The sequence below is a fragment of the Natator depressus genome, chromosome 6 (assembly GCF_965152275.1).
Source record: "Natator depressus isolate rNatDep1 chromosome 6, rNatDep2.hap1, whole genome shotgun sequence".
NCBI classification, from domain to species: Eukaryota; Metazoa; Chordata; order Testudines; family Cheloniidae; genus Natator; species Natator depressus.
Genome location: NC_134239.1, coordinates 69,039,211 through 69,053,479, shown reverse-complemented (window position 1 = coordinate 69,053,479; position 14,269 = coordinate 69,039,211). Strand labels below are relative to the sequence as shown.

The 14,269-nt window shown below is 44.1% G+C and overlaps 1 protein-coding gene across 1 annotated transcript in view; it reads right to left on the bottom strand.

Annotated features, from left to right (window-relative positions):
* Nucleotides 1–14,269, bottom strand: part of LOC141989760 (cytosolic phospholipase A2 epsilon-like) — a 79,263-nt gene that overhangs the window by 44,714 nt on the left and 20,280 nt on the right. Inside the window, exon 3 of the mRNA XM_074956682.1 lies at nt 3,560–3,688. Within this exon, the coding sequence (XP_074812783.1) occupies nt 3,560–3,688 (129 nt within the window). The remainder of the gene's footprint in view (nt 1–3,559; nt 3,689–14,269) is intronic.

Below are 14,269 nucleotides of genomic sequence, written 5' to 3'. Positions count from 1 at the left end.
TTTAAATCCTCACTGCACTCTTGTACATATACTTCAAACCCAAGAAGTAAAGCACAAAATGATTCCAGGATACAATTATTGTCAGCAGATGTTGCCACTAGCAACAGGAGTCACTTCTCCATGAGGCAAGGACCAAATCTCCACTTACTCAGGTGAGCTATAAATAGTCTCCAGGGACTCTCACACTGCAACCCCACAGAAACAGGCTCTAGAAGACCAGGCTGAGTCTGCCATCACCGATGACCGGAGTGACCACTCCATGTAGTAAGGAACAGAACTCTTCTTCTAAAGACATCTAACACGTAGTCCCCACAGAGTTATCACAGCTGCTAGAAGCAGTGCGTCCAGAAGGAATGCACTCACATATTCCCTCAACAATATCACTGCCATCATATCCTCAGTTCCTTGTAACTTGTGCCACAACTTTACTCATCTGCATAGTTTCCACTAACCAATCTCTCACTGAAACTACTTGGAAGCCTTTTTGTTTGTTCATTTCTTTAATTGTCTTCTCATTGTTAATGGATATGTTGCCTGCCCACTCTTTTGGATCATTTACCATCCTCAGTAATTGGCTAACCTCTTTCTGATCCCATTCTCCTCATTTGTTTTCCCTACCATGCTTCTCTCGCTCATCTCCTGACTTCTGACCCCAGATCTCCTGCCTTGTCTTGCCTTTTGCTTCTCCCATTCAGTTTTCAAATTTCACCATTCCACCCTATTTGACATCCGTATTCTTTACTGTAAACTTTCCCCCTTGCTGCCACTCCTGCTTCTCTCCCAGCTGCCCAGCATCCTCCTCACACTTCCTCCCTTTCTCATCATGACTGATCACGTCTGCCCCAAAGCTGGCCCTTCTGTCATCTCCTCTACTTCTCCTTCCCTCATATGCACTTCTCCATCCTCCTCACCCCATTGACTCCAGTCCTCCAGCCTCTTTCCAAGAAGACCAGTGAAACATTAATTTGTGAGAATTTTCTTCCACATATATGCTGTTAGCCAAAAAACTTCCTCCTTTCTCTATTACCAAATGAATGGGTGTGCACAGTTAAACGCTTATGGCAGACACCAATTCCAAATTCGCACCCCAATTTCATGGTAAACTGTCAGGTCAAATTGAGCCCCAAGTTTAGATTTTGTGAAAAATAACTTTTGCTAAAGTTTAAACCAATAGAAATTCTTCTAGGATTCTTTTAAAACCACCACCAATGGCAATTCATTTAAATGTTTTTTTAAATAAAAATATTTTCTGTAGTGTTTGTAACCCACTTGTTATAGCATGTGGCTAATGCATCAGAGGGAAACTGACTAGAAGCTAAAGAGTAACTGACTGATCTATTTTTGTTATTCACAATGAGGAAAAATCATCAAAAGTACAGACATCAAATATAAACAACAAACAGTAAATCTGTTTCTATCCTTTCCATTTTAAAAAACCGAGGTGCTATTTGGAACACAGGAAAGAAAACGTGGGTTCTAAAAGGGCTTCTAAATTTAACAACCGGCCAAAAGTGGCGCCTTAGGCGCTGACTCCGTGGGTGCTCTGGGGCTGGAGCACCCACGGGGAAAATTTGGAGCTCCCAGCCCCAGCTCACCTCCACTCCGCCTCCACCCTTGTGTTACACTCCGTCCTGCTCTGCTTCTCCGTCCTGCTCTGCTTCTCCGCGCCCCCCCCCCCCCGGCTTCCCAGGAATCAGCTGTTCGCGTGGGAAGCCTGGGAGGGCGGAGAAGCAGGCGGCAGCTTCACACTCAGGCCCAGGGAGGCGGAGGCGAGCTGGAGCGGGGGGGGGCTGGGGGGGGGCACAAGGAGGGCCACCCGCGCTGCAGCAGGTAACCCAGGGGCACAGGGGAACCACTCCCCGCCCCAGCTCAACTCCACCTCCCTGGGCGTGAGCATGAAGCCGCCATTTGCTTTTCTGCCCTCCCAGGCTTCCCGCATGAACAGCTGATTCGCAGGAAACTGGGGGGGCGGAGAAGCAGAGCGGGGCGGCGTGTTCAGCGGCAGAGGCAGAGCGGAGGTGAGCTGAGGCAGGGCACGGAGCTACTTTTTTTTTTAATTTTCCCCATGGGTGCTCCAGCCCCGGAGCACCCACGGAGTCGGCACCTAAGGCCCCACTTTTGATGTGATCAGTGAGGGGGAACGGCCGCTCCCCCTGCCCCCCCCAGCTATGCTACCCCGCCCATAGGAGCCAGAGGGACCTGCCAGACGCTTCCCAGGAGCCACCCCAGGTAAGCACCGCCGGGACTCCCCACCTCACCCCCCGGCAGGTCCCTCTGGCTCTTAGGGGTGGGGCAGGGCGGGCACCCACTACAGTGGCCCATGAGACCCGCCTGCCTGGTTCCAGGGGCAGTCAGGAGACAGGGGAGGGGGGTGGATGGGGCAGGGGTCCCGGGGCGGGGCGTCAAGGAACACGGGGGGTTGGATGGGGCAGGAGTCCTGGGGGGCGGGCCACGACCTCCTCATGGGATGAGGAGGGAACCGGTTGTTAAGATTGTGGCAGCTCATCACTGCCCCCATCCCTCTGTGAGCCTTCTTTCATTTTAAGCATTTTTTCTCTCAGCGTTCCCTGTCCTATCATTAGCCTCTAAATTCTCCAAGGGGGGAACAAATGTTAGGTACACCTAACACCAATAAACACATTTCCGATACGTTCCTTGTATTGTATTAAAAAGTTGTATTGCGTAGTGCACTTAAAGTGCTATGGCATAGCACTACGACTCCAAAAAGCAAATCAAAATACATTGAAATTAATAAATGAGAGGCTCCCCTTAAACAAATCCTGTCTCTGAAGTGTTGGAGACACAAAGCATGCATGTTCCTGCACCAAAATCAAAACACAGAAAGAGCAAGACATTTTAAAATGAACACAGAATAGATGAACTAGTGCCTAGATGCAATATGACAATGATAGGCACACATTAGAAATATCATAGACAGATAGATTAGACTGGTTAGAGCCAACTGTTATACATACAGGTATTTCACCCCTAAAGTTACATTGAATGGTGCTTAGCAAATATGTCACTACTCTTCCTCCCCCCCGCCCCAAACCTCCAGATTTTGTTCCTAACATTTTCTTATAATCAGCACTGGACAGCATTTAGTGACATTCCACCTGTTTAGTACCCACCTCTCTCATTTTTTGTCCTGGGATGCTGCTTAGGCCCTGAAAAATCGAGAGCAGAAATGGTTACATTTAAAAAAAAATCTTCTATTTCTGCTTTTATTATAATTTCATATTTACAATCCCTCGTTAAAACCAAATGTAAAGATACTCAATAAGCCCTCCGAGACCATGATAGTTCCCCACTGCACTGAACAGCAGGTTATTCTGCATACACTTGTTTTAGTAACGTTGTTAGGCATACAGTTCAGTTACAACAACAACATGCAGTAGGAGGACAACCCTTGCAGCTGAGGATACCTGAGGAACAGCAGACTTGCTCTTCCCAGATCCTCCCCACAGTTCAAGCAGAACTCTCGCCACTTCTTCTCATGTGAAACATCTGATTTGGAACCTCAAACAATTTTGTTGAGCTTTGGTGGGGTTTTCCTTACCTGATTGGAACTTGAATTTGATCCCATCACGGTCCCTGTTGCATACAAGTCAGCTGATAACGAGGGCACTTGAGTACTATGTCCCGCACAGCCAGCAGTGATTCCTGATGAAGGTGTACAGTCTTTACACTGGCAGAAGTGAACAAGCAGGTGTTTTATTAACTGACTCAGAGCCCCACCCCTCCATCATTTCCAAACATTAAGCAATCTCCTCATCTTTTCCTCAGCCTATTAAGGCAAGTCTACTGAGTTAATGGAAGATGGGAATATTGATTTCGCAGCTGCCTTGATTTACCTTACCGAGGACACTGAGATCAGTGGGGCCTCATCCTCTCAAGTACAGCTTTCTAGCAAATAACAACAAACAATGCAGTACAGTTATACAGAACCTGTAATCCCCAAAGGATATCAACACACACGGCCAATTAATTTTACAGCACTGAAAAGCAGACTGGACACTTTACAGTACAACTATAAAGTCCCTGCCCTGAAACTTACAATCTATGTTTAGATATGACCAGTGGAGATGATAAACAGTAGGGAGGGGACAGGGTGAGGAAGGAAAAGGGTTACAGCAATAAGAACCTACAGCTTCACAGTAGGAATTTGCTAATCTTCTTGGTTCCGTTTAAAGGAATTAATATATTTAAATATAATCCAGCCCAGGAATAGTCCCTGCCAGCACTACACCTGAGAGACACCCTCTGAGGGACGATGGCTTCCCTACGTCCTCCATGCATCAAAGTGTAATAACTAAAGCTACTCAGGAATTTTTCAACAAAATGGTTTTTCAGTCAGAAAATGCCAATTTGTCTAAACCTAAATTTTCCATGGGAATGTGCCAGTTTCAACAGAGATTTTGTCAGGGAAGGTTTCTCAGATCCAGGAGGAAATTGCTGGTCAAAACCAAAGACAAATGGAGCACCCACTCCCCATCCGCAACAGCCTAGTCATTAGGATGCTTGCCTACAACATAGGAGATGCAGGTTCATGTCCCTACTCTGCCTAGTTCACCCTTCCCTCCCCACCTGCTCCAGGATTTTGGAAGCCCATACAAGTAAGTTATAGTTCCCTGCAGGGGCATGTAGTTAGTCCAAGTCACAATCTAGCTCAAGCTGACTGTTATTGTTAACTCACTTCTTGAGGGCATCAAAGAAAATCACTTCATAAACTATATACACCACCACTAAAATGCAGTCATCTGTAGGCTGGAGGCTAGCAACCAACAGCATAGCACTTGGGAAGGGATTATGAGTGGCAATTTTGTCCAAGGACCACCCCTATTTTTACCAAAGTCGTTGGTGTATTTTTAGCATTTATGTAGTGCACACATGATCCCAGTTCATAAATAAGGCTACGTTTGTGTCATGGAGGTCATGGAAGTCACAGAATCCGTGACTTCCAGAGACCTCGGTGACATTCTCTGCTTCTCCTCCAGCGGCTGCGGGACTCCGGAACTGGCAGCCAGCGGGGCCCTGGCAGGGTTCCGGTGACAGCAGCAACAGGGGGCCCCCGTGAGGTTCCAGAAACAGGTGACAGACTCCTGAGGGGGCCTTCCTCAGGGTTCCAGTGACGGTGACAGCCTAACATGGGGGGAGGGGGACACCTCGGGCAAGCAGCTGGGGCTGTCCTATTTTCCTCTTTGGGAAATATCGTCACGCTGCAGTTTCCAGCTGCAACAGGCAGAGGGGAAATCCCATAGCTCCCAGCCACCAAGGTGGCAGGGGAAACCATGGAGCTGCAGCAGCAAAAGTCACAGACAGGTCTCAGCTTCCATGAATTTTTGTTTATTGCCCGTGATCTGTCTGTGACTTTTACTAACAATAACTATCACAAAATCTTAGCCTTATTCATAAGACCTCATCCCAAACACACACACACACACAGTACTTACTAATAGAGTAATGTCCCTGACTCCACAGTCATACATTACACAGACAGCTATAATCTGGTGCAGACCCAATTTGAAGTATAAAAGCTCTGGATGAAAATCTGAATGTTCAGCCTCTGAAGGACTCCTTAGAAATGTATTTTAGAAGGACACTGAGCATCTGCATCCCAAAGAGAACCAAAACCTCCCCTTATCCCTGTTTCACAACACCTTCCTTAAACAAATCTATGTTAAATGATTATGAATAAATTTGGGTGGAGCACCCACAATTGAGGTGCATTTTCCTTGTGCATCTTGTAAAACTGGTTTTTCTAGCCTTTGGATGAGGAATATTTCTCGAAAGGAAATTCAAGTCACCATCAGATCTTTCACTGGTAGTCTGTTGGTAGTAAAAATGCCAACAGACTCACTGGACAAACCATTTATCCTGGACCAAAGGGGATATGAGCCTTCTGCCCATGGCAGAGACAGAACATATTTATTCCATTCTGACACTCAGAACAGAGATGGTACAGAACAGGGGGAGGGATAGCTCAGTGGTTTGAGCATTGGCCTGCTGAACCCGGGGTTGTGAGTTCAATCCTTGAGGGGATAATGTAGGGATCTGGGGCAAAAATTGGGGATTGGTCCTGCTTCGAGCAGGGGGTTGGACTAGATGGCCTCCTGAGGTCCCTTCCAACCGTGATAGTCTATGAACATTTATGTGATCTCATCTATTTCCCTGCCAATGCAGGAAAGTTTCCTCCATTACATTTTCCTGCACTTTGTTCTGTCTAGTTCTAAAGATCCATGAGATGGTACATTGACCATTTTCCTGGGAGATTATTCAGCAACCTCATCCATTTTACTCTCAGAAAGGGAAAATTTAGGCTGAATGTCAAGAAAACTTTCTGAATTCAAGCCCATTACTCATGTAACCTTTACTCATTCCTAACTAATAATGTCACCCCTTTGTGATAACTCTTTTCAAATATTTGTCGACTATGGCCAGGTCCGTGCTAGGAAATTACGTCAGGATAACTATGTCACTCGGATGTAAAAAAATCCACACCCTGAGCTACGCAGGTAAACCAACCTAACCCCCAGCATAGACAGCGCTATGTTGACGGGAGTACCTCTCGTGGAGGCGGAGTACCTATGCCAATGGGAAAAGTCCTCCCATCAGCCTACTCGCATCTTCACTGCAGTGCTACAGTGTTTTAAGTGTAGACCTATGTACCCCCATTAATCATTGCTTACCCATGCTACACATATATATAGCTTTTTCCATCACAAAATCAAGTCCTCCAAACTCCTGTTCTTATTAGCAGTTCTTCTCTCAATACCCTCTAATTTATCAATAATGTCTGGGCGAGGTGGGCCACAACCAAAAGCAATGCTCAGGCACAGGTCATATTAGATCCATGGAGAGAAAGAGAAATAAGACTATTATCACCAACCCCATGATGCGATGTCCAAGTCAATGCACTCCAGATTTAGTCTAGCCATATTTTGGTGCCATATTGCATTGCAAACTAGTGCCTGCTTTGGTGTCCTCTTCTAGCTCCTAGGTGTCTTCCAGTATTACTGCTCCCAGGTTTCTCCCATATATTGAATATCTGTGTTTCCAAATTACATTTCCCAGACTTGGGTTTTTCCCAAACTCTGTTTTCATTTTGAAATTTTCTTCCCATATATTTAATTTCTCTAGATCTTTTCATGTTCTTTCTGTCCTAAATGGTGTTCACAACTCCTTCCAATCAGGCATCACCTGTAACTTGCACGAATACACTGTTTGTTTCCAAATCACTATTGAAAATGGTAACTAAAACCAGATCTAACACAAACATGTAGTACCCCGCTAGACACCTAACCCAAAGCTGTTAAACTTTGAATGGTCTTTCAAGCCCATGTTCAATACACATGACAGTGTTCCTATTCAGGTCAATTAAAATTAACCGAGAGGAAGATTTCAGGAGATACTGTATCAAATTGTGAAAATCCAAAAATATGACATAAGCAGCTTTCCCTTCATCTGCTAATATAATTCTATATATAAGCACTCATGTTTGTCTGGTAACATTTTTCTTTATTAAGGCATATGCTACTTTTAGCTCATGGTCCCATGCTACTTACTGTTTCTAAGGGCTAGATTGTGCAATCCTTTCTGATGTTGACGATGAACACTTACTCTGTGAACAGGTGCTCACTGATGTCAGTAATGGTTGTATCATCTAGTTGCAAATGGTTTGTGACTTTGTTATGTTTGTTCCATTATGTCTCTAGGGATATAACTTATAGGATGCCCTTGTTTTTCAAGTGTAAATGTTCCATTTGTTTTTCTCAAGTCTTCTTGTACAAGACCTCCTCAGTTCACCAGGACTTTCCAAACCAATTTTCAGGGGTACACTTAGTAAATCCATGAGCTGATTTCCCGAACATTTGAGGATCCATAAATCAGGACTATGATCTGCTTATATTCAAATTTTTCAAGTATATAAGATAAAACCAAACTATGGTATAGTGTACACATGTGGGATTTTGCATAGGCGCCAACTCTGTGGACCCTCCGGGGCTGGAGCACCCATGGGGAAAAAATGGTGCGTATTAATTTTTTTAATTGCTCGACAGCCCTAATTTACCTCTATGACCTGAAGAGCAGTAAGGAAAATTTCATATTTCTCTGATGAGCATTTATATATTTTTGTTTTCGTATGTGGGTTGTTACATTTGTATGTGTCTATATTTATCTACATGCAGCTGCATTTGAGGCAATAAATTAATGTGGTACTTGTAATAACAATAATGCCTCTCTTATATAGTGCTTTTCATCAGTATATTTCAGTTGAGTTTAAAAGTGTATGACCTCAGCAGTATATATAAGTACCAAACTGGTTGCAATAATGCCTCACATGTTAAAGTCATCCTACAATTACAGCACATAGCACTTGAGATACTACAAGGTTTTGGCAATGCCACTTTGTGATCATCCAGGGCTACGTAAATGTATGACTAATGGGGATTCCAAACAATGGTATTAGGGCAGGGAACAAGTGCAGCACCTCTGTGCTTAAACATAACCAGAAGGTAGTCAAATATCCAAATATATACAAGTGCTATAAAACCCCACTTAGGTTCCAAAATTAGAACCATGATATTGCCAGAAATAATAAATGTAATATGAAGTGATCAGGGTACTTACCGCATGATATCAAGAGGGTATGATCTGATCTCCAAAACTTACATGCAGTTTATGCTTTTCCAGTCAAAGTCAAGTGGGAAAGACAGCCAAGAAATCAAATATATTATATACAATGGCAATCTATACAGAGAGATATACATACAATCAAAAGTGCTACCAGGCCTGATCACCCCGTCCCACAGAGATGCATACAAGATAGAGCTAAAGGGGGGTGAAATCGCTCCTGAATTATTCCTTTGGGGGAGAAGGGAGCTGGGAACAAGCTTCAAGGCATGTCTACAAAACCCACGGATCTCAGGAGATTAACAGGGGGCTAGGGACGTCTGCACAGAAGTCCTTGCACCCACCCTGCAACCCTATTCCATGGCAGTGCAGCTCCAACAGAACCACATGGTCAGTGCTTACAGAGAGCTGCTGCCCCATGGACCCTCCTGAAATTCACTCTGTACTCCCACCCTATTAAGTCTGCACAACACTACCTTTAGAGGCCAGAGATTTTTCATTAGTATCAGAACAAATGGAAGCTTCCCCTTCCTCAGCAGAACTCTCCTGAACTTCATGTGGTTACCTTGATAAACCACTGGCATTATCAATGTCTGTTGATTTCTGGTATTCAATATTGTAACTGCAAGCAAGAAAGAGCTATGCCTACCACTGCATCCCTAATGCAATCAATGTAGATATGGCTGACTTGAGACCTCAGATTGCCACCAAAAGCTTGTGATTAGTAACTATGGAGAGCTTTTGACACTAGAGACATTAACTTACCTAGGAGATCTTCAATGATCTAAAAATCAAAAAAAGAGTCCTACAAAAAGTGGAAAATAGGTTAAATTACAAAGGATGAATATAAACAAACAACATAAGTATGTAGGGAGAAAATTAGAAAGGCCAAGGCACAAAATGAGATCAGACTAGCTAGAAACAAAGGGTAACAAGAAAACATTCAACAAAGACATTAGACACAAGAGGAAGACCAACAACAGGGCAGGCCCTTTACTCAACGAGGGGGGGAGGAAATAGCAACAGAAAATGTGGAAATGGCAGAGGTGCTTAATGGCGTCTTTGTATTGGTTTTCACCAAGAAGGTTGGTGGCGATTGGATGTCTAACATAGTGAATGTCAGCGAAAATGAGAGAGGATCAGAGGCTAAAATAGGAAAAGAACAAGTTAAAAATTACTTAGACAAGTTAGATGTCTTCAAGTCACCAGGACCTGATGAAACGCATCCTAGAATACTCAAGGAGCTGACTGAGGAGATATCTGAGCAATTAGCGATTATCTTTGAAAAGTCATGGAAGATGGGAGAGATTCCAGAAGACTGGAAAAGGGTAAATATAGTGCCAAGCTATAAAACGGGAAATAAGGACAACCCGGAGAATTACAGACCAGTCAGCTTAACTTCTATACCTGGAAAGATAATGGAGCAAATAATTAAGCAATCAATTTGCAAACATCTAGAAGTTAATAAGATAAGTAACAGTCAGCATGGATTCGTCAAGAACAAATTGTGTCAAACCAACCTTACAGCTTTCTTTCACAGGGTAACAAGCCTTGTGGATGGGGGGGGGGGAAGCGGTAGACGTGGTATATCTTGACTTTAGTAAAACTTCTGATACTGGCTCACATGACCTTCTTATAAATAAACTAGGGAAATGCAACCTAGATGGAGCTACTATAAGGTGGGTGCAAAACTGGTTGGAAAACTATTCCCAGAGAGTAGTTATCAGTGGTTCACAGTCATGCTGGAAGGGCATAGTGAATGGGGTCACACAGGGATCAGTTCTGGGTCCAGTTCTGTTCAATCTCTTCATCAGTGATTTAGATAATGATATAGAGCATACACTTATAAAGTTTGTGGGGGATACCAAGCTGGGAGGGGTTGCAAGGGCTTTGGAGGATAGGATTAAAATTCAAAATGGGCTGGACAAATTGGAGAAACGTTCTGACATAAATAGAATAAAATTTAGTAAGGACGAATGCAAAGTACTCCATTTTGGAAGGAACAATCAGTTGCACACTGTGGCAAATTGCCGGCACTACTATGATGGGTCTCACGCTCTCTCTTCTTGGGGGGGGGTGGGGGTCAGGGCACCGTTTCTTGCCCCTGAATGGGGATATTAACTGCCCCACTAGTGTCCTAGAGGAGGGGAGTGGAGAGGATTGGCGGGTAGTGATCGATCTATCGGGGATCGATTTATCATGTCTTGTCTAGACGTGATAAATCAATCCCAAATCGATGCCCGTACTCCACCTCGGCAGGAGGAGTAAGTGGAGTCAACAGGGAAGCCGCCATGGTTGACTTGCTGCCATGAGGATGGCCAGGTAAGTCGAACTAAGACAATTCGACTTCAGCTATGCAAATAGAAATCCCTGACTGAAATGTCACAACAAAACCATGATGTGATCAAGATCCAGCAATATCTTGTACATCACAGGCTGGAAATTAGCAGGGGCACGTGAAACGCTGTAATGTTTATTTTTTATTTTGGTATAGCCCTTGGGTTAAGCCCTGCCTCTGATGCCAGAGTTGGTTCCAGTTGTTGCTAAGTATTTGATGATCCAGATTACCGAAGAGGAACAATATCTCTTTTTCCCTTTACTAACCATTCCTTGACTCTGCACTTTTAAATACGGAGGGCACTGACTGAATTAACAAGACATCTGATGCCTCTTTTCTCCCCACTCAGACCTCTTCTACTCTGCCTAAAAAATTTTGGGCAACTCTGACTTTCCACGTATTCTCCAGCCTCTTCCTTAGTTCTATCTAGGGCTCTTTTTTTCTGCCTCATTAGGCTTCTCACCCACACTCATTTCTTTAACCCCTAGAGGAAGGTCAGATGGGCTCAGACCTTGAGGATCACAATCCCTCAGTGCCCATTTCCTTCAACAATCTACAGAAGACAATTGGAATGGTCCTAGTGTCAATTTTCTTTTTAAATCTATACATTAGACCTACCCTTCCACGACCTTTGCCTAGCTACTAGCATGCACTCAGCTATCACCTCCCGTACTGATTATCTAAACTCCCTTGGAAGCAAATATTTCTATTTGATACTCTTTGGTCCTTCATGGGCCAATGGATGAGAAATCTGTCTCCTGCACATAAGTTTCTCTGTTAAGTTTGACAGTTCCATTGTATCAGTGGAACGTAGCTGTTATAGGAGACCATGATCACGCAGGGTAATGTGGTCCCTTTAAGTGTCCTGAACTATTTCCGCGGACACTTAAGCAAATAAAGTCTGAAACCTTGCATTTGGCCTGGTATTCCAGGAGAAACTAGTGAAGAGAGAAGAACAATGGAATGATGTGGTCTCAGTGGCTGCTGCTGTTAAAGCAAACAAGTTACTGTGTTCTGAACCAATTTTTAAGCTGACTGTTTCATATTTGGGCATAGTTAATCACATCAACAGACCTGAATTCATAAATGCATGGATCACTGTGGAAAAGTCAATCTGACAGAAGGGGACACACTATTCATGCCATGCGTAGATGGTGTTTTTCATGACCATGGATATTTGGATGTCCAGAAACACTGAGGAGTTCAAGCAGACACTAAGAATGCATGCTGTTTTAATAATCTGAAGGCAGACACTCTCCCTGGATAGCAATGTTATAGAGGTGGCTTGAAATGCTTCCATCTTCCCCACTGCACACCTCAGTGCAGCTAGCTGCTCTTCACTCTGTCACTGATCTCAGCCAAGTCCTTGCATAGCTGGAAGATATTGTTGTTTGTGCTTGATGGGGAGATGATATAGAGCTGGGTATCATTTGCGTATAGCTGATATTTTAAGTTCCTGCTGGTTTACAATCTCTCCAGAAGCTGCACGCAGAAGTTGAACAAGATGCATCCCTGAGGGACTCCTCAGGTGAAGATTCTAGAGGTGGAGGATCATGTGCCCACCATGACTCCCTGGGTAAGGCGTCTGGTAGGAACAACTGAAGCTATTTCAGTGAAGTCTCTCTAACTCCTGCTATGTCTCTAAGGTGGGAGAACAGGATTCTCTTGTCAGCTGTATCAAATGCTGCAGAGAGATTCAGCCAGCAGAGTAAGGATGTGTGGCCCTTGTCTTTGGCCAAAAAGAAGATCATCCATCTATACCAGTAACGCTGTTCCATGTCCTGGCCTGAAGCCTGATTAAGTGAGGTCCAGGCTATTAGCAGTATCTGAGTGGAGTTGGGAGAGACCCTTGCTGATGAGCTGCTGAACTAGGATTTGTAGGAAGAAAGGCAAGGTACTGAGTAACAGTTTTGAGAAGTCAGTTGCATTGAATGATTTATTTTTAAGTACTAGCCTAATTAGAGGATACTTTAGAGTGGTAACAGATTTTCACCTTCAGAGGAGCTGTTGACTACCTCAGTTAAAAGAGGTGCATGGGCACCTGAATAGTTTTCAGTTGATAAGGATATAGACCTCAGTCCTTCTACTCTCCTCAAGAAGGAACATGATGTATTTTTCTCATCTGAAAATCACCTAGCCTACCAGCTCCAAATACCTGTAATACCAGCTTCATCCCTTCGCAAACGCAATTCTAGACCCAAACTTTGGCCTGGACTGGGGAAGGCTAGCTGCCATCATTTCTGGCTGTCCCCACTCCATGGAATTCTGAGGTTCTCTCTCTCTGGATGAATGGTCCAAGGTCACCTTAATTTTCTAGGTTCTCTCGTTAGTCAGTGAAAGGTACTTCATACAGCTCTTTCTGTCTCCCCATCTCAATCCTCAGAAGAGAGACACCACCAGCAGCACCCTATGGTCCTAGGCAGATTTCAGCAGCATCGTACTAATTCCTCTGATGTGGCTGAATCAGTTCACAAAAATCAAAGATGAATCCCCATAGTTAACACTGGCAGCCATAAACTAGGAAGATTCCTCATCTCAATCAGTCTGAAAGGCATGTCTCTTTGTTTACATTCCAGTTACAGTCCCCTTATAGATTCCTCAGTTTCATGGCCAATCACCTTAATTGCCAGTAAAGGCTGGTTTGTGAGACGTTGGGCAGGTCCCTCCAGGTAGGATTTTCAAAGGCACTCAGCATCGGCCTAACTTGACTTCAATGGGAGCAGAGTTAGTCCAGCACTGAGTGCTTTTGAAAATCCCACCCTTTAACTCTCTGTCAATTCCCCATCTTTAAAATGGTGGTCATAATACTTCCTCCCATCTTTTGTTTCTTTTGTCTAATTAGATTGTATGCCTTTAGAGGTAGTGAATGCCTTTTATTCTGTATTTGTCACGTCAGTTGGGGTCTTCAGCACTACAGTAGTACAAATAAATAGCAGCAGCAACCCACAGAGAGACAGACAGCAAAAGAAAAAGCCTCTTCCTTCCCAGACAGGAACTCAAATGCAAATTCATTATCAAGAATGCACAGAACAGCCAAGACAGCAAGCTCTGAACCTGATGAGATGGAGGAGTACTTCAGTCTCACACCTGGTGTTGGTTCCATGGTATCAATTCCATGCTCACCCTCTACAGTGTTTCCTTCTGGCATTCCTTGAAGAGGAAGAGAAGACATGGGCATGCTAATTTAGATACTTCTGGTAGTGAATAAATGTCTCAACTGCTAGCCTAACAGGTCCAACACTCTTAAAGTGGATTCCTCTGCCACATTGTTCTAGCTCATCCTAATTATTCATGGAA